The following is a 21048-nucleotide window of genomic DNA, read 5'->3' on the forward strand; positions in this document are numbered from 1 at the left end:
AGCCAGGACCGCAGGATCCGCATTTTCCTGGGGGAAAAAAATCGGGAATTAGAGCAAAAAACTTGGATTTGAATCAGTTTTATTTAATAGAAATTAAAATTAATAGAAATCATGATGATATTAATAATATTAGTGATAATTATTAATAATGATGTAATTATTTAGTGATTATTATTAGAGAAATTGTATTAGAATTATAAATAATAATGGTAGAAATAATAGAAATAATTATTATAAATAATATGGCGATATAAATAATAATAGAAATATTATATAAATAATATAATATAATAATTATAATTAAATATAATAAAATAATAATAGAAATAATAATAGAAATAACAGAAATAATTACAAATAATATAAATTGAAATAATAGAAATTAATAGAAATAATAGAAATCATGATGGTATTATTAATATTAGTGATAATTATAAGTAATTATGTAATTATTTACAGTGATTATTATAAGAGAAATTGTAATAAAATTATAAATAATAATGGTAGAAATAATAGAAATAATTATTATAAATAATATGGCAATATAAATAATAATAGAAATAACAGAAATAATTACAAATAATATAAATTGAAATAATAGAAATTAATAGAAATAATAGAAATCATGATGATATTAATAATATTAGTGATAATTATTAATAATGATGTAATTATTTAGTGATTATTATTAGAGAAATTGTATTAAAATTATAAATAATAATGGTAGAAATAATAGAAATAATTATTATAAATAATATGGCAATATAAATAATAATAGAAATATTATATAAATAATATAATATAATATAATAATTATAATTAAATACAATATAATAAAATAATAATAAAAATAATAATAGAAATAACAGAAATAATTGCAAATAATAGAAATTGAAATAATAGAAATTAATAGAAATAATAGAAATCATGATGATATTAATAATATTAGTGATAATTATTAATAATTATGTAATTATTTTGTGATTATTATTAGAGAAATTGTAATAAAATTATAAATAATAATGGTAGAAATAATAGAAATAATTATTATAAATAATATGGCAATATAAATAATAATAGAAATAACGGAAATAATTACAAATGATATAAATTGAAATAATAGAAATTAATAGAAATGATAGAAATCATGATGATATTAATAATATTAGTGATAATTATTAATAATTATGTAATTATTTAGTGATTATTATTAGAGAAATTGTATTAGAATTATAAATAATAATGGTAGAAATAATAGAAATAATTATTATAAATAATATGGCAATATAAATAATAATAGAAATAACAGAAATAATTACAAATTATATAAATTGAAATAATAGAAATTAATAGAAATAATAGAAATCATGATGATATTAATAATATTAGTGATAATTATAAGTATTTGTGTAATTATTTACAGTGATTATTATTAGAGAAATTGTAATAAAAATTAGAAATAATAATGGTAGAAATAATTATTATAAATAATATAAAGAATATAAATAATAATAGAAATAACAGAAATAATAATTGCAAATAATATAAATTGAAATAATAGAAATAATTAGAAATAATCAAAGTAATAATGGAAAAAATAGAAATAATTATAATATAAATTTAAATTATATAAATCAGATAAACAATATAAACAATAATAGAAATAACAGAAATAATAATGGTAAATAATATAAATAGAAATAATAGAAATAATTAGAAATAATAGAAATAATAATAGAAATAATAATAAATATCAATTTAAATTATATAAATCACATAAACAACATAAACAATAATAGAAATAACAAAAATAGAAATAATAGTTATAAAGGATATAAATATAATTTATATAAATAATAATTATAAATAATAAAAATCCTAGAAATCATAACAATATAAAGAATACTAATATTAATAATGGAAATAATAGAAATAATAATTACAAATAATATAAATGATGTAAATAATAATTAGTAATATAAATAAAAAATAATAATATCCCATTTGGGGTTTGGAAAATGGGGAAAAATTCCATTTGGGGTTTGGGAAATGGGAAAAATTCCATCGGGGTTTGGAAAATGGGGAAAAATTCCATTTGGGGTTTGGAAAATGGGGAAAAATTCCATTTGAGGGTTGGAAAATGAGGAAAAATTCCATTTGGGGTTTGGAAAATGAGGGAAAAATTCCATTTGGAGTTTGGAAAATGGGGAAAAATTCCATTTGGGGTTTGGGAAATTGGGGAAAATTCCATTTGAGGGTTGGAAAATGGGGAAAAATTCCATTTGGGGTTTGGGAAATGAGGAAAAATTCCATTTGGGGCTTGGAAAATGAGGAAAAATTCCATTTTTTCCATGTTTTCTGCCCGTCAGAGCCACAAAATCCCAATTTCCGACAGCTCCTGAGGGATTTCGGGAAGATCCCAGAGCAGGAAAAATTCCCGAATTTTCTCCCGGTGGGAGCCTCTTACCTGGGTTGGATTTCGAGGAGAAAGATCCCACCTCCATCATTCCAACTGGGAAAAAAAGAAATTCCAGGAAAAAAAAATTCCAGGAAAAAAAATTCCAGGAAAAAAAAAATTCCAGGAAAAAGAAATTCCAGGAAAAAAAAAATTCCAGGAAAAAAAAATTCCAGGAAAAAAAAAAATCCAGGAAAAAAAAAATTCCAGGAAAAAAAATTCCAGGAAAAAAAAATTCCAGGAAAAAAAAAATCCAGGGAAAAAAAAATTCCAGGAAAAAAAAAATTCCAGGAAAAAAAAAATTCCAGGAAAAAAAAATTCCAGGAAAAAAAAAATTCCAGGAAAAAAAATTCCAGGAAAAAAAAAATCCAGGAAAAAAAAAATTCCAGGAAAAAAAAAATTCCAGGAAAAAAAAAATTCCAGGAAAAAGCAGGAGAAGCAGCAGCAGCTCCGGGAGACTCCAGATAAAAAAATGAAACAAAACCAGGGTTGGAAAAAATTCAAATAAATCCAAGAAGAAGAGGAGGAGGATCCTAAAAACCCCAAATCCCGGGGGATTGGGAGGAGCTGGAAATTCCCGATTTTTCCAGGGGTTCCTTTGGAAGGTGGGAGGGAAATTCCCACAATTCCAGGAGGAATTTTGGGGAGCTGGCAGATTTTTATCTGGGAAGGGGAAGAACTGGAAAAGTGGGGCCGGAGCGAGGATTTAATTGGGGTGAAGATGATGAGTCAGAGGCGGCTGCGGCTTCGGAACGCCGAGTCCGGGCGTCGGGATTTTGGGATTTGTGGGATTTGGGGATGCTGGGATTTGTTGGATCGTCTGGTTCCACCCCCTGGGATAATCCCGGGATGGGTTTGAGCAATTCCAGGGGTGGGGAATCTATGGAAAATCTGGGATGGGATTCAGGATTTATCCCGAAAATGCAGGGAAAAAAAAAATAGAGGGAAAAATGGGGATAAAATAGAGAAAAATAATAAATATAGGATAAAATAATATAATATAATAATATATTATAATATAAATATAATATTAAAATATTATAATAATATAATATACAATAATATAATATAATAAAAATAATAAAATAAAAATAATAAAATAAAAATATAATAATATAATAAAAATAATATCATAAAGAATAATAAAATAAAAATAATAAAATAAAAAATAATAAAATAAAAATAATAAAATAAAAATAATATAATAATATAATAATATAATATAATATAATATAATATAATATAATATAATATAATATAATATAATATAATATAATATAATATAATATAATATAATATAATATAATATAATATAATATAATATAATATAATATAATTAATATAATATATAATATAATATAAAATAGGGATCAAATGCAGAGAAAGAGGAATAAAATAGGAAAAAAAAATAGGAACAAAATGGGTATAAAATAGGGATAAAATGTAAATTAAATAGGGAAAAAACAGGTAGAAAATAGAGGAAAAATAAGGGGGAAATGGGGATAAAAGAAATGTAAAATAGAGATAAAATAGAAAAGAAATGGGGATAAAATATAAATTAAATAGGGATAAAATAGAGGAAAAATAGGAATAAAATAGGGATAAAAAAGGGATAAAATAGGGGTTAAAAAGGGAGAAAATAAGGATAAAATAGGGAAAAAATAGGGATAAAAAAGGGATAAAAACCCAAAATCCTGGAATGCTTTGGGATGGAAAAGATCCTTAAATCCCATCCAATCCCACCCCAATCCCACGGGCATTCCCGGTGTTCCAGGGGGATCCAGGGGTGGGGAATCCATGGAAAAATCTGGGACAGGATCCAGGATTTATCCCGAAAATCCCATCTGAGCCAAAACAGGGAATCCTGGAATGGTTTGGGATGGAAAAGATCCCAAAGATCCTTAAAAATCCAGGGCTGGGGACATTCCCACCGTGCCAGGGGGTCCTGGAGACTCCCAGGGATGGGGAATCCATGGAAAATCTCGGGCAGGATCCAGGATTTATCCCGAAAATCCCAAAGAAACCAACCCAGGGAATCCTGGAACGCTTTGGGATGGAAAAGATCCTTAAATCCCATCCAATCCCAGCCCAATGCCACGGGCAGGGACATTCCCGGTGTTCCGGGGGGATCCAGGGGTGCGGAATCCATGGAAAAAACGGGGGCGGGGTTTGTCCCGGGATCTTTCCGGGAATGAGGCTCGGGAAGCTGCGGCTGATGCAGGGAACGACTTTATTGAGAGCGGGATAAAGCAGAGCCGGGCGGAGCAGCGGGGCCGGGACCGGGATGGGAACGGGAATGGACCGGGATGGGACCGGGAATGGACCGGGATGGGATGGGATGAGCTGGGATGGACCGGGATGGGAACGGGAATGGACCGGGATGGGCTGGGATGGGAACGGGAATGGACCGGGATGGGCTGGGATGGGAACGGGAATGGACCGGGATGGGCTGGAATGAACCGGGATGGGACCGGGAATGGACCGGGATGGGCTGGGGTGGGCTGGGATGGGCTGGAATAGGCTGGAATGAACCGGGAATGGCTCGGGATGGGCTGGGATGGCTCGGGAATGGTTCGGAAATGTCCCAGGATGGGCTGGGATGGCTCGGATGGATCCCAAAGCCGGGAATCCCCTCAAATCCTCACCCAGGACACTCCAAACCTTCACCCAGCGCACCCAAACCCTCACCCAGGGGATGCCAAAGCCGGGAATCCCCGCAAATCCTCACCCAGGGGATCCAATCTCTCACCCAGGACACTCCAAACTCTCACCCAGCGCACCCCAACCCTCCCCCAGCGCACCCCAAGCCCCATCCAGGTCCCCCCAGCGCCCGGGATCCCCCCGGAGCCCCGAGGCCGGGCCTGGCAGCGCTGCCGGGAGGGGCGGGCGGCGCTCCCGGGGCTCGCTCAGGGCAGGATCTCGGATTTGGAGTCGCCGCCGGCGAAGCGAATCTCGTGCGCCAGGCACGGCCCGTGCTGCTCCTTGCCGAAATCCACCAGGAAGTTCTTGTTCACCGCCAGCCCGCCCTTGTCCGTGTCCACGTCCAGCTGCAGCATCACCGAGCCCTCCCTGCGCGGGGACAGCGGCGGCTCGTGGGGACAGCGAGCCCCGGGCACCGCCCGGAGCCGCTCCCGGCACCGCCAGGGCCGGCCCGGGACAGCGGGGATGGGATCGGGGCGGCTCCGGATCCCCCCCGGCTGCCCCTGGCAATGGGGAAAAGCCCTGGCAGGAGGGGCCGGGGGGGCAGCGGGGACGGCTTTGGATCCCCAAATCCCCCGGGATGGGATCGGGGTCACTTTTCCCTCCCCAAATCCCCCGGGATGGGATCGGGGTCAGTTTTCCCTCCCCAAATCCCCCCAGGATGGGATCGGGATCAGTTTTCACTCCCCAAATCCCCCAGGATGGGATCGGGGTCACTTTTCCCTCCCCAGGATGGGATCGGGATCAGTTTTCCCTCCCCAGGATGGGATCGGGGTCTCTTTTCCCTCCCCAGATCCCCCAGGATCGGCTCAGGATGGGATCGGGGTCACTTTTCCCTCCCCAAATCCCCCAGGATCGGCTCAGGATGGGATCGGGGTCTCTTTTCCCTCCCCAGATCCCCCAGGATCGGCTCAGGATGGGATTGGGGTCACTTTTCCCTCCCCAGGATGGGATCGGGGTCTCTTTTCCCTCCCCGGATCCCCCAGGATCGGCTCAGGATGGGATCAGGGTCAATTTTCCCCGCCCAGGATGGGATCGGGGTCTCTTTTCCCTCCCCGGGATGGGATCGGGGTCTCTTTTCCCTCCCCAGATCCCCCAGGATCGGCTCAGGATGGGATCGGGGTCACTTTTCCCTCCCCGGATCCCCCAGGATCGGCTCAGGATGGGATCGGGGTCACTTTTCCCTCCCCAGGATGGGATCGGGGTCTCTTTTCCCTCCCCAGGATGGGATCGGGGTCTCTTTTCCCTCCCCAGATCCCCCAGGATCGGCTCAGGCCGGGCCGGATCCCCTCGGGGCCGAGCTCAGCCCGGGCTCTGCTCGATCCCTCCCCGGCCGGGGGGGCTCGGCCGGGAGCGGCTCCGGGAGAGCCCCGGGGGGGTCCCGGGGGGGTCCCGGCCCCTTCCCCAGCCCCGGCCCGGCCCGGGGGGAGCCTTTTCCAGGCGGGAATTGCTCACTTGACCAGGCTGGGGTAGAACTGCCGGTCCCAGGTGCTGAACAAGGAGTTGGTCACGTAGAGCCTCTTCCCGTCCAGGCTCAGCTGCAGCGCGGCGGGGCCGCCGAACACGCGCTTGCACTGGGACACAGCACTGGGGTTACTGGGGGCACTGGGAGCACTGGGACAGGCACTGGGACACGGCACTGGGGTTACTGGGGGCACTGGGAGCACTGGGACACAGCACTGGGGTTACTGGGGGCACTGGGAGCACTGGGACACAGCACTGGGGTTACTGGGGGCACTGGGAGCACTGGGACAGGCACTGGGACACAGCACTGGGGTTACTGGGGGCACTGGGAGCACTGGGACACAGCACTGGGGTTACTGGGGGCACTGGGGTTACTGGGAGCACTGGGAGCACTGGGACAGGCACTGGGACACAGCACTGGGGTTACTGGGGGCACTGGGAGCACTGGGACAGGCACTGGGACACGGCACTGGGGTTACTGGGGGCACTGGGAGCACTGGGACAGGCACTGGGGTTACTGGGACACGGCACTGGGGTTACTGGGGGCACTGGGAGCACTGGGACACAGCACTGGGGGCACTGGGACACGGCACTGGGGGCACTGGGAGCACTGGGACACAGCACTGGGGTTACTGGGGGCACTGGGAGCACTGGGACAGGCACTGGGACACGGCACTGGGGGCACTGGGGGCACTGGGACACAGCACTGGGGTTACTGGTGAGAGCAGGCTCAGGTGAGCACACACTCAGGTGAGCACACACTCACTCAGGTGAGCACACACTCAGGTGAGCACACACTCACTCAGGTGAGCACACACTCAGGTGAGCACACACTCAGGTGAGCACACACTCAGGTGAGCACACACTCACTCAGGTGAGCACACACTCAGGTGAGCACACACTCAGGTGAGCACACACACACTCAGGTGAGCACACACACACTCAGGTGAGCACACACTCAGGTGAGCACACACACACTCAGGTGAGCACACACACACTCAGGTGAGCACACACACACACTCAGGTGAGCACACACTCAGGTGAGCACACACACACTCAGGTGAGCACACACTCAGGTGAGCACACACTCAGGTGAGCACACACACACTCAGGTGAGCACACACTCAGGTGAGCACACACTCAGGTGAGCACACACTCAGGTGAGCACACACACACTCAGGTGAGTACACACACTCAGGTGAGCACACACTCAGGTGAGCACACACTCAGGTGAGCACACACACACTCAGGTGAGCACACACTCAGGTGAGCACACACTCAGGTGAGCACACACACACTCAGGTGAGCACACACTCAGGTGAGCACACACTCACTCAGGTGAGCACACACACACTCAGGTGAGCACACACTCAGGTGAGCACACACTCACTCAGGTGAGCACACACACACTCAGGTGAGCACACACTCAGGTGAGCACACACTCAGGTGAGCACACACACTCAGGTGAGCACACACTCAGGTGAGCACACACTCAGGTGAGCACACACACACTCAGGTGAGCACACACTCAGGTGAGCACACACACACTCAGGTGAGCACACACTCAGGTGAGCACACACTCAGGTGAGCACACACACACTCAGGTGAGCACACACACACTCAGGTGAGCACACACTCAGGTGAGCACACACTCAGGTGAGCACACACTCACTCAGGTGAGCACACACACACTCAGGTGAGCACACACTCAGGTGAGCACACACACACTCAGGTGAGCACACACACACTCAGGTGAGCACACACACACACTCAGGTGAGCACACACTCAGGTGAGCACACACTCAGGTGAGCACACACACACTCAGGTGAGCACACACTCAGGTGAGCACACACACACTCAGGTGAGCACACACTCAGGTAAGCACACACTCAGGTGAGCACACACTCAGGTGAGCACACACACACTCAGGTGAGCACACACTCAGGTGAGCACACACACACTCAGGTGAGCACACACACACTCAGGTGAGCACACACTCAGGTGAGCACACACTCAGGTGAGCACACACTCAGGTGAGCACACACTCACACTCAGGTGAGCACACACACACTCAGGTGAGCACACACACACTCAGGTGAGCACACACTCAGGTGAGCACACACTCAGGTGAGCACACACACACTCAGGTGAGCACACACTCAGGTGAGCACACACACTCACTCAGGTGAGCACACACTCAGGTGAGCACACACTCAGGTGAGCACACACACACACTCAGGTGAGCACACACACACTCAGGTGAGCACACACTCACTCAGGTGAGCACACACTCAGGTGAGCACACACTCAGGTGAGCACACACTCAGGTGAGCACACACACACTCAGGTGAGCACACACACTCAGGTGAGCACACACACACTCAGGTGAGCACACACTCAGGTGAGCACACACTCAGGTGAGCACACACTCAGGTGAGCACACACTCAGGTGAGCACACACACACTCAGGTGAGCACACACACACTCAGGTGAGCACACACTCAGGTGAGCACACACTCAGGTGAGCACACACTCAGGTGAGCACACACACACTCAGGTGAGCACACACTCAGGTGAGCACACACTCAGGTGAGCACACACTCAGGTGAGCACACACACACTCAGGTGAGCACGCACACACTCAGGTGAGCACACACTCAGGTGAGCACACACACACTCAGGTGAGCACACACTCAGGTGAGCACACACTCAGGTGAGCACACACTCAGGTGAGCACACACACACTCAGGTGAGCACACACTCAGGTGAGCACACACTCAGGTGAGCACACACACACTCAGGTGAGCACACACACACTCAGGTGAGCACACACACACTCAGGTGAGCACACACTCAGGTGAGCACACACACACTCAGGTGAGCACACACTCAGGTGAGCACACACTCAGGTGAGCACACACTCAGGTGAGCACACACTCACTCAGGTGAGCACACACACACTCAGGTGAGCACACACTCAGGTGAGCACACACTCAGGTGAGCACACACTCAGGTGAGCACACACTCCACTCCCAGCCCTGCCCAGGTGTCCCAGCCCCCCGGGGCTCACCTTCACCACCAGTGGCTCGGGCTGGCACTTGAGCTCCTCGTCCCTGCAGACGCTGACGGGGCCCCCTCGCAGGATGCTGCCCCCCACGAACACCTGCAAGGGACAAACCCTTCCCAATCCCAATCCCAAATCCCAATCCCAAATCCCAAATCCCAATCCCAAATCCCAAACCCTTCCCAATCCCAATCCCAAATCCCAAACCCTTCCCAATCCCAATCCCAAACCCAAATCCCAATCCCAAACCCTTTCCCATTCCAAAATCCCTTCTCCCAATCCTAAATCCTTTCTCCCAATCCCAAATCCTTCAAACCCTTCTCCCAATCCCAAATCCCGATTCCCAACCCCAAATCCCGATTCCCAAATCCCCATTCCCGACCCCAAATCCCCATTCCCAACCCCAGTTCCCCATTCCCAACCCCAGTTCCCGATCCCCAATCCCCATTCCCAACCCCAAATCCCCATTCCCAACCCCAGTTCCCGATTCCCAATCCCCATTCCCAACCCCAGTTCCCGATCCCCAAATCCCCATTCCCAACCCCAGTTCCCGATCCCCAACCCCAGTTCCCCATTCCCAACCCCAGTTCCCCATTCCCAACCCCAGTTCCCGATTCCCAATCCCCATTCCCAACCCCAGTTCCCGATCCCCGAGCCCCTCAAGGGCCGCGCTGGCCCCGAGCGCTCCCGGCCGCTCCCCCCGGCCCTGCCCGGCCCCAGCGCGGCCCCCCCGGCCCCAGGGCTGCCCCTCACCTGCCCCACCAGCCGGGGCTTGCAGTTCCTGGCCAGCTCGTACTGCCGGATGTCCCCGTGCAGCCAATTGCTCACGTACAGGAACCGATCGTCCGGGCTGATGATGAGGTCGGCGATGAAGGCTGCGGGCACAGCCGGGGCTCAGCGCCACGGGCAGCGCCGGGGGAGGGCGAGCGGCCCCGGCCTCAGCTGGCCCTGGCACGGCCGGGGGGCGGGATTGGCACAGCCGGGGGTCGGGATTGAGGCTCCGGCAGAATTTGGGGACAGCCGGGATTTGGAGTCCCTCAGGATTTGGGGACAGCCGGAATTTGGAGTCTCACATGATTTGGAGTCTCTCAGAATCTGGGTTCTCTCTGGATTTGGGTTCTCTCTGGATTTGGGGTCTCTCTGGATTTGGGGTCTCTCTGGATTTGGGGTCTCTCAGGATCTGGGGTCACCCCGCGGGATTTGGGGTCTCTCAGGATTTAGGGTCAGGCAGGATCTGGGGTCTCTCAGGATTTAGGGACAGGCAGGATTTGGGGTCACCCCGCGGGATTTGGGGTCTCTCAGGATTTGGGATCTCTCAGGATCTGGGGTCTCTCAGGATTTGGGGTCTCTCAGGATTTGGGGTCTCCCCGCGGGATTTGGGGTCCCGGGCCGGCTGTGCCCGGCTGCGGGAGCGGCGGAGGGAGCAGCGCTGGCAGCCCCGAGGCCGCACGCACCGGGCATCTTGGGCATGATCCAGCCCGACACGTCCTTGGCCGGGATCCGGATCACCTCCTCCACTGCCCAGTTCTCTCTCTGCGAAAGGACAGCGAGCCCGGTGAGCCCCGGGCCGAGCCCGAACCGGGCACTGCGGGATGGGAACCGGCCCAAATCCCAAATCCCAAATCCCAAATCCCAAATCCCAAATCCCAAATCCCAAATCCCGAGCCGGGCACTGCGGGATGGGAACCGGCCCAAATCCCAAATCCCAAATCCCAAATCCCAAATCCCCAACCCGAGCCGGGCACTGCGGGATCGGAACCGGCCCAAATCCCAAATCCCAAATCCCGAACCGGGCACTGCGGGATCAGTCCCGTCCCTGCCCCAAATCCCAAATCCCAAATCCCGAACCGGGCACTGCTGGATCATCCCCGTCCCTGTCCCAGATCCCAAATCCCAAATCCCCACCCCAGCCCCATCCCGGCTGCCGATCCGGAGCACACCCAGATCATCCCCACCCCTCTCCCAGCCCCGCTCCCGACTCGGCTCCCGCTCCGGGGCCGCTCCCGGCGGGCCCGTCCCGCTGCCCTCCCCAGCCCCGGCTCCGAGCCCTCGCTCCCGGCTCTGGCCGCGCTCGCCCGGCCCGGCCCGGCCCGGCCCGGCCCGGCCGCTTCCCCGCAGCCGCGGGGCCGCTGCCGGCGCTCGCACTCGCCTCGCAGGGTTTATAGAGGCGGAAGATGGCCCCGCTCAGGGCACAGCCCACGTAGCCCTCGGCCGCCTCGGGGCTGTGCAGGAAGCGCACGTTGAGCGGCAGAGAATCCTCGCCCAGGTCGAAGCACTGCGTCAGGCTGCGGCACGACAAGTTCCACACGTTCAGGCGGCGGCCGAACACCCCTGCGGGACACGGGGGGAAAGGCTCGGGGGTGCCCGGGGACAGGGAGCCACCCCCGAGGGGCTCCGGCTGCGAGCCGGCAGGGAAAGGACGGGAACCGCGGGGGGAAAGGGGGGGAAGGGGAGGATTTGGGAAGAACACCGGGAATTGCGGGATTGGGGAAGAACACCGGGAATTGCGGGACTGGGGAAGAACACCGGGAATTGCAGGAGTTTAGGGAAGAACACCGGGAGTTGCGGGATTGGGGAAGAACACCGTGAATTGCGGGATTGGGGAAGAACACCGGGAATTGCAGCATTTGGGAAAAACACCGGGAATTGCAGGATTTGGGAAGAACACCGGGAATTGCAGGATTGGGGAAGAACACCGGGAATTGCGGGATTTCCCAGCCCCGGCACCGCTCCCAGCCCCGGCTCCCGGCACCGCTCCCAGCCCCGGCTCCCAGCACCGCTCCCAGCCCCGGCTCCCAACCCCGGCACCGCTCCCAGCCCCGGCTCCCGGTACCGCTCCCAGCCCCGGCTCCCGGTACCGATCCCAGCCCCGGCTCCCAGCCCCGGCACCGCTCCCAGCCCCGGCTCCCGGTACCGCTCCCAGCCCCGGCACCGATCCCAGCCCCGGCACCGCTCCCAGCCCCGGCTCCCAGCCCCGGCTCCCGGCACCGATCCCAGCCCCGGCTCCCGGTACCGATCCCAGCCCCGGCTCCCAGCCCCGGTACCGCTCCCAGCCCCGGCACCGCTCCCAGCCCCGGCTCCCGAACCTTTCTTGAAGTCGTCGGGGCTGAAGCCTCTCCCGGCCACTTTGGGCGCCAGCCCGGCCGAGCTGACCAGGACGTTGTGCCGGGCTTGGTACCAGAAGTCGCAGCCGCTATGGGGAACCTCACACTCGTTCTCCCAGTTCCCCTTCAGCTCGAAGGTCTCTCCGTCCAGCACCACGAAACCACCTGCGACACGCCAGGGACAAATCCAGGCTCCCACCTCTGCAACGGGACTGCCGAGGGGGGAGTGGTGGCAGGGAAATGGGATGATGGTGGGGAAATGGGGAATCCTGGCTGGGAAATGGGAATCCTGGCTGGGAAATGGGAATCCGGGCAGGGAAATGGGAATTCTAGCAGGGAAATGGGAATCCTGGCAGGACAATTCACCTTTGCTGTTGCCGGCGGGGTCGCCCATGTTGGCGATCAGGATGTCGCCGTTGGGCAGGGCGTGGGTGGTAGCCAGGTAACCCTTGTTGCACTTCCAGAACACATCCACGGGCTCGATCATCTGCACAAAGCGGTGCAAATGTCAGCCTCGACCTGCTCGGTGCCTTTCCCGGGATCCCAAAATCCTTCCTTGGATTCACCCTTCCTTCCTTCCTTGAATTGATCCTTCCTTCCTTCCTTCCTTCCTTCCTTCCTTCCTTCCTTCCTTCCTTCCTTCCTTCCTTCCTTCCTTCCTTCCTTCCTTCCTTCCTTCCTTCCTTCCTTCCTTCCTTCCTTCCTTCCTTCCTTCCTTCCTTCCTTCCTTCCTTCCTTCCTTCCTTCCTTCCTTCCCTCCCTCCTTCCCTCCCTCCTTCCCTCCCTTTATCCTTCCTTCCTTGAATTCTTTCCCTCCCTCCTTCCCTCCTTCCCTCCTTCCCTCCTTCCCTCCTTCCCTCCTTCCCTCCCTCCCTCCCTCCCTCCCTCCCTCCCTCCCTCCCTCCCTCCTCCCTTCCCTGAGCGAATCCTGTACCTTGCAGATGCGAGGCGCCCGGCACTGGGAGCCCACATCCACCACGTAGATGCGGGAGGAGATGAGGCCGGGCAGGACCAGCTTGGTCCTTTTGGCCGCGGCGCCGCTCTCGAAGCAGCCGCAGGCGGGGCCCCAGCCCGCGCAGTGCAGCTCGTCCTTGAGGTTGGGCATGGGCAGGCGCTGGATCACCTGGGCACGGCCAAGGGAGCTCAGCCCGGGCCGGCCGGGAACGGCCCCGCCAGCGGCCCCGGCAGCGGGGAGCGGCGGAGGGGCCGGGGAGGGGTTTGGGGAGCCCTGGAGAGGGATTTGGGGAGCTGGGGAGGTATTTGGGGAGCCCTGGAGAGGGATTTGGGGAGCTGGAGAGGGATTTGGGGAGCTGGAGAGGGGCCGGGGAGGGATTTGGGGAGCCCTGGAGAGGGATTTGGGGAGCTGGGGAGGGGCTGCGATGGATTTGGGGAGCTGGGGAGGAGCTGCGATGGATTTGGGGAGCCCTGGAGAGGGATTTGGGGAGCTGCGAAGGGGCTGCGATGGATTTGGGGAGCTGGGGAGGGATTTGGGGAGCTGCGAAGGGGCTGCGATGGATTTGGGGAGCCCTGGAGAGGGGCTGGCAGCGCTCGGGCCAATTCTCCTCCCCAAAAGGCGCCCGTACCTGGCCGTAGTGGCAGGAGCGCGGGTTGAGGTCCACGGTGGCCAGGAAATCGGGCTGCTCGATGCCCGTGCTCCTGTAGGTGCAGGTCACGTAGGCGACCTCCTCCCTCGGGGCTGGGGACACAAAACCGCGCTCAAACCTCGCCGGGAAGGGCGGGCGGGACACGAAAAGCTGCGGGCGGCTCGCGGAAATGAGCCCAAAGCTTTGCGGGCTCGATGCCATTTCCTCCGCTCCCCCCGGGCAGCCCCGGGACCGCTCCGGAGCCGGGAACAACCGGAGGGAATCTCCGGGATTCCAGGGGGGAATCTCCGGGATTCCAGGGGGAAATCTCCGGGATTCCAGGGGGGAATCACCGGGATTCCAGAGGGGAATCTCCCGCATTCCAGAGGGGAATCACCGGGATTGCAGAGGGGAATCTTCCGCATTCCAGGGGGGAATCTCCGGCATTCCAGGGGGGAATCTCCGGGATTCCAGGGGGGAATCTCCGGGATTCCAGGGGGGAATCTCCCGCATTCCAGAGGGGAATCTCCCGCATTCCAGAGGGGAATCTCCCGCATTCCAGGTGGGAATCTCCCGCATTCCAGGGGGGAATCTCCGGGATTGCAGGGGAGAATCTCCGGGATTCCAGGGGGGTATCTCCCGAATTCCAGAGGGGAATCTCCCGCATTCCCGAGGGGAATCTCCCGGAACAACCGGAGGGAATCGCCCGCGAATTCTCCCGCTGGGAAAGGGGCTCAGCACAAACGCTGAGCTCAGGGCCCCCAACAAACCCAAATTCCCCCCATTCCAAACCAGCCCTGGCACTCCGGAGCCAGCAAGAACCAGGGGGGTCTCCCGGATTTCAGGGGGAATCTCCTGGGCAGAAGCAGCGGGAATCTCCCGGCAATTCTCCCGCTGGGGAAGGGGCTCAGCACCAACGCTGAGCTCAGCGCCCCCCAAGCAGCCCAAATCCCCCCGTGTCAGCCCAGCCCCGCTGCCGGCACTCGCCTTTCAGCACGTCGGGACACGAGGGGTACTCGTAGCACGGAGCTCTGCATCTGTCTGCGGGAGCAGAGGGCATCCCGTGAGGCCGGCCCGGAGCCCGGAGCCCCTGCCGGCACCGCCGCCCCCGCCCCGGGCCCGGCCCGGCCCTCCCTGGGCACCCGTGGCGAGCGCTCGTGGTGGCGCTGCCATCGCCCAGCTCCGGGACAGGAGCCTGGGGACAGCGCGGGGAGCACCCGGGGGGGACACCGGAGCACCGCGGGGAGCTCGGGACAGAACCGGGACTGGATGGGGACAGGGCTGGGAGAGAACCGGGATAGGATAGGGACAGAGGCGGGACAAGGCTGAGAGAGAATGGGGACAGGACTGGGATTGAATGGGGACAGAGCCGGGACAGAACCGGGACAGGATGGGGACAGAGCGGGGACAGGATGGGGACAGAGCCGGGATCAGGGATGGGGACAGAGCTGGGACAGGATGGGGACAGAGCCGGGACAGGATGGGGACAGAGCCGGGATCAGGGATGGGGACAGAGCCGGGACAGGATGGGGACAGAGCCGGGACAGGATGGGGACAGAATCAGGATCAGGGATGGGGACAGAGCCGGGACAGGATGGGGACAGAGCTGTCACCCAGAGGCGGGGGTCCCTTACCCATGGCTGCGGCTCTGGGGGTCCCGGTGCCGGAGGAGCTGGAGCTCAGGGCTGCTGCTGGCTCGGGGCTGCTGGAGCGGCTGTGCCGTGCCCAGGCTGCTCGCGGGGCCCTTTTATCCCGGGACAAAGGGTGGGGGGAGCTGGGCCAAGCCCAGGGAGGGGCTGCCCAGCGCTTGGGAGGTGCCGGCCCCGCGCTGCGGCTTCTCGCCGCCAATCTGGGCCCAAATCTGCTGCTCCCTGCAGCTCCCGAACCTCAGAGGCCGCCGGGCCCGCCTGATCATCCCGGCCTCACCATCCCGGCGGCTCCGCACCCGCAGCGGCCTCAGCACAGCCGGGCCCGGGGCACCCCCAAAGCCCGGCCCGAGCCTCGGGCCCAGCGGCCGCGCCCGGGGCTGGCAGGAGCTGAGCCCGCGGCAGCGCCGAGGCTGCTCCGGGATGCTGATCCTGACGGGAGGAGAAGGATCCCGGTCCCGGTCCCGGGGATCGGCCAGAGGCTGCTCCTGACGGTGCTGACAGCACCGGGCTGATCCTGACGGGAGCCCCCAAATCCCTGGGATCGGCCAGAGGCTCCTCCGGATGATCCTGACGGGAGGAGAACCCTGGGATCGGCCAGAGGCTGCTCCTGACGGTGCTGACAGCACCAGGATGATCCTGACGGGAGAATCCCGGTCCCGGGGATCGGCCGGAGGCTCCCGGGGATCCCGGGCTGGCCCAGCAGGGTCGCCGAGCGGGCTCTGCCCAGGGACACGACTTTGGCAGCTCGGGGACAGCGCGATGGGCTCGGGGAGCTGCTCAGGGGATCGCAGGGGACGGGGCCAGAGCCAGGGGACAGCGGGGAGCCTCAGGAAATGCAGCCGAGCCCCGCTGGGGCAGCAGCGGCAGCCGGGACGCGACACGGGGCAGCACCTGCGGCACCTGCGGCACCTGGGAACAGCTGGGAACAGCTGGGAACAGCTGGGAACAGCCGGGAACAGCCGGGAGCAGCCGGGAACAGCTGGGAACAGCCGGGATTTGGGGACTTCAGCACTGGGAATCGCACCTGGAAAGGTCACCGGGGACTGGCCCCAACCCTCCGCTCCCCCCCATCTCTCCTCGAGCACCCGCTCATTAGGCGGCTCATTAGCCCGGCCCTCATTAGCCAGCCCCTCATTAACTAGCCGCGCTGCTCCCGATTGCTTCCCGTGCTGACGTCGCCGCGTCCCGCCTGGCCCCGTCGGCGGCTCGCGTGTCGCCATGTCGCGATAAGAGCGCGATAAGAGCGAGATAAGAGCGAGATAAGAGAGAGATAAGAGCGAGATAAGCGCGGCCGCACCACGAGCCCCGGCCCCTCCGGCCCCTCCGGCCACTGCCCGCGCCCCGCTGGCCGCTCCCAGCTCCTCCTCCGGCCCAAATCCCCTTCCCAATGCCCATCTCCTGCCCCTTCGGACCCTCGCCCTCCTCCCTTCCCAGCCTCGGCCGGGGACACCTCGCCAAAACCCCCCCGAAATCCCGGAGCGAGCCCCGGACCCCACCGGCCGCTCCTCCCCGGGCGGCCGCAATTCCATCATTCCATCCCCGAGCCCGCAATTCCATCCCCGAGCCCGCAATTCCATCATTCCATCCCCGAGCCCGCAATTCCATCATTCCATCCCCGAGCCCGCAATTCCATCATTCCATCCCCGAGCCCGCAATTCCATCATCCCATCCCCGAGCCCGCAATTCCATCATCCATCCCCGAGCCCGCAATTCCATCCCCGAGCCCGCAATTCCATCATTCCATCCCCGAGCCCGCAATTCCATCATTCCATCCCCGAGCCCGCAATTCCATCATTCCATCCCCGAGCCCGCAATTCCATCATTCCATCCCCGAGCCCGCAATTCCATCATTCCATCCCCGAGCCGCTCCAGGGCTCAGGAGGATTCCCGGCTCTCCCGCCAGCTCCGGGCGTGGGACACGGACAAAACCTTCAGCTGGAATTTCATCCTTTCCCATTCCCAAATCCCCATTCCCAGCACTTTTTTTTCCCCCCCGGTCTCCGTCCTCTCTTTCCAGGCGTTTTCCTGGGCATCCTCATGGAAAGAAAGAAATAAAGAAATAAAGAAATGGGATTTGGGCTCCGATCCCAGGGAATGGGACGGGACAAGAGGGAGCGGCCTCGAGCGAGCTGTGCCGGGGGGACTCGGGGAGAAATTGGGGGATTTCCTCCTGGAAAAGGGAAAAGCTTTGGGAAGGGGCTCCATGGGAGGTTTGGAGTGGAAATGCTCAGAGAATTCCTGCAATTCTGCATGACGAGACTGGTCCCGTCATGGACTCGATGATCCTGAAGGGATTTGTCCTCCTCCCTCCCGCGGGGATCCCAACGCCCGGATTCCCTCGGGATCGTCCCAGGGAACACCCGCACCCCCAAAAAGAACTGGAAAAGCCGGCGAGGAGGAGCCGCTGCCCTGGCCCGGATCCCAAAATTCCCAAAGCTTTGAAGCTTTTTGGGCCAGCAGCCCTGGTGAGCCGCCAAAGCCGGATAATTCCAGCTTGCTCCTCTGGATCCGCTTGGGATGAGGGACTGGAAAGGTCCACGGGGCAGGAATGTCCAGCTCTCGAGGCTTTTAATTATGGGCGGGACAGATCCCAGCTGAATCCCTTTCATATCGGGCGAGATAAACGCGATCTGCAGTGTCAGGAAGGGCAGAAATCTGATTTTCCCCGGATTATGGGAAGTGGGGATGAGGAGGAGAGACCGGGAAACTTCCCGAACCGGGCTGGGGCGACGCTGCCCGCACCTCTGCTCATGGAAAACCGCAGGTGAGCACAGGGAGAACCAGCCGAGCTCACCTGGGCGCAGGGAGGGGCAGGAAATAATCGCAGCTCTTATCAGCAGCTGCACTTTATCAACCGCAGCTTCATCTCCTCCCGGCCAGGCTCGGCAGGGGAGTTTCGAGATGTCCCCGAGGTTTATCTGCTGTGGGTTTTGTAGGATTTGCTCCTTTTTGGGGGGTTGGGATCTGGGGTTGACGTTTGGAAATTGCGCCGAGTGTTAAAGAGACTTTTCAGGGAATTCCAGGATTATTTGGAATAATGGCGGAAGTATTAAAGGGATCATTCAGGGAATTCCAGGATTATTTGGAATAATTGCGGAAGTGTTAAAGGGACTTTTCAGGGAATTCCAGGATTTTTGAGGCTGGAAAATCCCTTCAGGATCATGGTGTCCAAGATGGGACCGATCCTCCCCTCGTCATGCAGAATTCCAGGAATTCTCTGGACATCTCCAGGGGTGGCCACTCCAAACCTCCGCAGGGAGCCCCTTCCGAGAGTGGCAGGGGCCGGAGGGGCCGGGGCTCGTCGCGGAAGCCGCGCTTATCTCGCTTTTATCGCGCTCTTATCGCGCTCTTATCGCGACATGGCGACACGCGAGCGGCCGGCGGGGCCAGGGCGGGACGCGGCGACGTCAGCACGGGAAGCCACCGGGAGCAGCGCGGCTTGTTAATGAGGGGCTGGCTAATGAGGGCCGGGCTAATGAGCCGCCTAATGAGGGGGTGCTCGAGGAGAGATGGGGGGGAGCGGAGGGTTGGGGCCAGTCCCCGGTGACCTTTCCAGGTGCGATTCCCAGTGCTGAAGTCCCTAAATCCCAGCTGTTCCCAGCTGTTCCCGGCTATTCCCAGCTGTTCCCGGCTATTCCCAGCTGTTCCCAGCTGTTCCCAGCTGTTCCCGGCTGTTCCCAGATGTTCCCAGCTGTTCCCAGATGTTCCCAGGTGCCGCAGGTGCTGCCCCGTGTCGTGTCCCGGCTGCCGCTGCTGCCCCAGCGGGGCTCGGCTGCATTTCCTGAGGCTCCCCGCTGTCCCCTGGCTCTGGCCCCGTCCCCTGCGATCCCCTGAGCAGCTCCCCGAGCCCATCGCGCTGTCCCCGAGCTGCCAAAGTCGTGTCCCTGGGCAGAGCCCGCTCGGCGACCCTGCTGGGCCAGCCCGGGATCCCCGGGAGCCTCCGGCCGACCCCCGGGATCGGGATCCTCCTCCTCCCGTCAGGATCATCCTGGTGCTGTCAGCACCATCAGGAGCAGCCTCTGGCCGATCCCCGGGACCGGGGTCCTCCTCCTCCCGTCAGGATCAGCATCCCGGAGCAGCCTCCGGCCGATCCCCGGGACCGGGATCCTTCTCCTCCCGTCAGGATCGGCCCGGTGCTGTCAGCACCACCAGGAGCAGCCTCTGGCCGATCCCCGGGACCGGGATTCTCCCGTCAGGATCATCCTGGTGCTGTCAGCACCGTCAGGAGCAGCCTCTGGCCGATCCCAGGGATCTCCTCCCGTCAGGATTGGCCCGGTGCTGTCAGCACCATCAGGAGCAGCCTCTGGCCGATCCCCGGGACCGGGATCCTCCTCCTCCCGTCAGGATCAGCATCCCGGAGCAGCCTCTGGCCGATCCCCGGGACCGGGATCCTCCTCCTCCCGTCAGGATCAGCATCCCGGAGCAGCCTCGGCGCTGCCGCGGGCTCAGCTCCTGCCAGCCCCGGGCGCGGCCGCTGGGCCCGAGGCTCGGGCCGGGCTTTGGGGGTGCCCCGGGCCCGGCTGTGCTGAGGCCGCTGCGGGTGCGGAGCCGCCGGGATGGTGAGGCCGGGATGATCAGGCGGGCCCGGCGGCCTCTGAGGTTCGGGAGCTGCAGGGAGCAGCAGATTTGGGCCCAGATTGGCGGCGAGAAGCCGCAGCGCGGGGCCGGCACCTCCCAAGCGCTGGGCAGCCCCTCCCTGGGCTTGGCCCAGCTCCCCCCACCCTTTGTCCCGGGATAAAAGGGCCCCGCGAGCAGCCTGGGCACGGCACAGCCGCTCCAGCAGCCCCGAGCCAGCAGCAGCCCCTGAGCTCCAGCTCCTCCGGCACCGGGACCCCCAGAGCCGCAGCCATGGGTAAGGGACCCCCGCCTCTGGGTGACAGCTCTGTCCCCATCCCTGATCCCGGCTCTGTCCCCATCCTGATCCCGGCTCTGTCCCCATCCTGTCCCGGCTCTGTCCCCATCCCTGATCCCGGCTCTGTCCCCATCCTGTCCCGGCTCTGTCCCCATCCCTGATCCCGGCTCTGTCCA

The 21048-nt window shown here is 55.8% G+C and overlaps 2 protein-coding genes across 4 annotated transcripts in view; one reads left to right on the plus strand and one right to left on the minus strand.

The window, feature by feature from the left end:
• Window positions 1-5199: 5199 nt before the first annotated feature.
• Window positions 5200-14482, minus strand: LOC131590355 (methanethiol oxidase-like). The gene is made up of 10 exons (XM_058860370.1): window positions 14372-14482; window positions 13723-13911; window positions 13155-13275; window positions 12771-12953; window positions 11834-12015; window positions 11139-11217; window positions 10438-10559; window positions 9691-9783; window positions 6611-6729; window positions 5200-5524 (listed from the first exon to the last, which is right to left on the minus strand). Exons 2-10 carry the CDS (start codon window positions 13891-13893, stop codon window positions 5362-5364), a joined length of 1233 nt encoding a protein of 410 aa, XP_058716353.1. The 5' UTR covers window positions 13894-13911; window positions 14372-14482; the 3' UTR covers window positions 5200-5361.
• Window positions 14483-18541: 4059 nt separating this feature from the next.
• The window catches only part of LOC131590353 (methanethiol oxidase-like), a 14298-nt gene continuing 11791 nt past the window's right edge, over window positions 18542-21048 (plus strand). The window contains exons 1-2 of one of the 3 annotated variants that reach the window (XM_058860364.1): window positions 18542-18784; window positions 20762-20872. In XM_058860364.1, the coding sequence (XP_058716347.1) occupies window positions 18706-18784; window positions 20762-20872 (190 nt within the window). In that variant the 5' untranslated portion in view covers window positions 18542-18705. Of the gene's footprint in view, window positions 18785-20364; window positions 20873-21048 lie in introns of all 3 variants that reach the window. The other 2 variants (XM_058860366.1, XM_058860365.1) reach the window with 2 other exon arrangements.

Source organism: Poecile atricapillus, chromosome 33, assembly GCF_030490865.1.
Source record: "Poecile atricapillus isolate bPoeAtr1 chromosome 33, bPoeAtr1.hap1, whole genome shotgun sequence".
In the NCBI taxonomy this organism is placed as follows: domain Eukaryota; kingdom Metazoa; phylum Chordata; class Aves; order Passeriformes; family Paridae; genus Poecile; species Poecile atricapillus.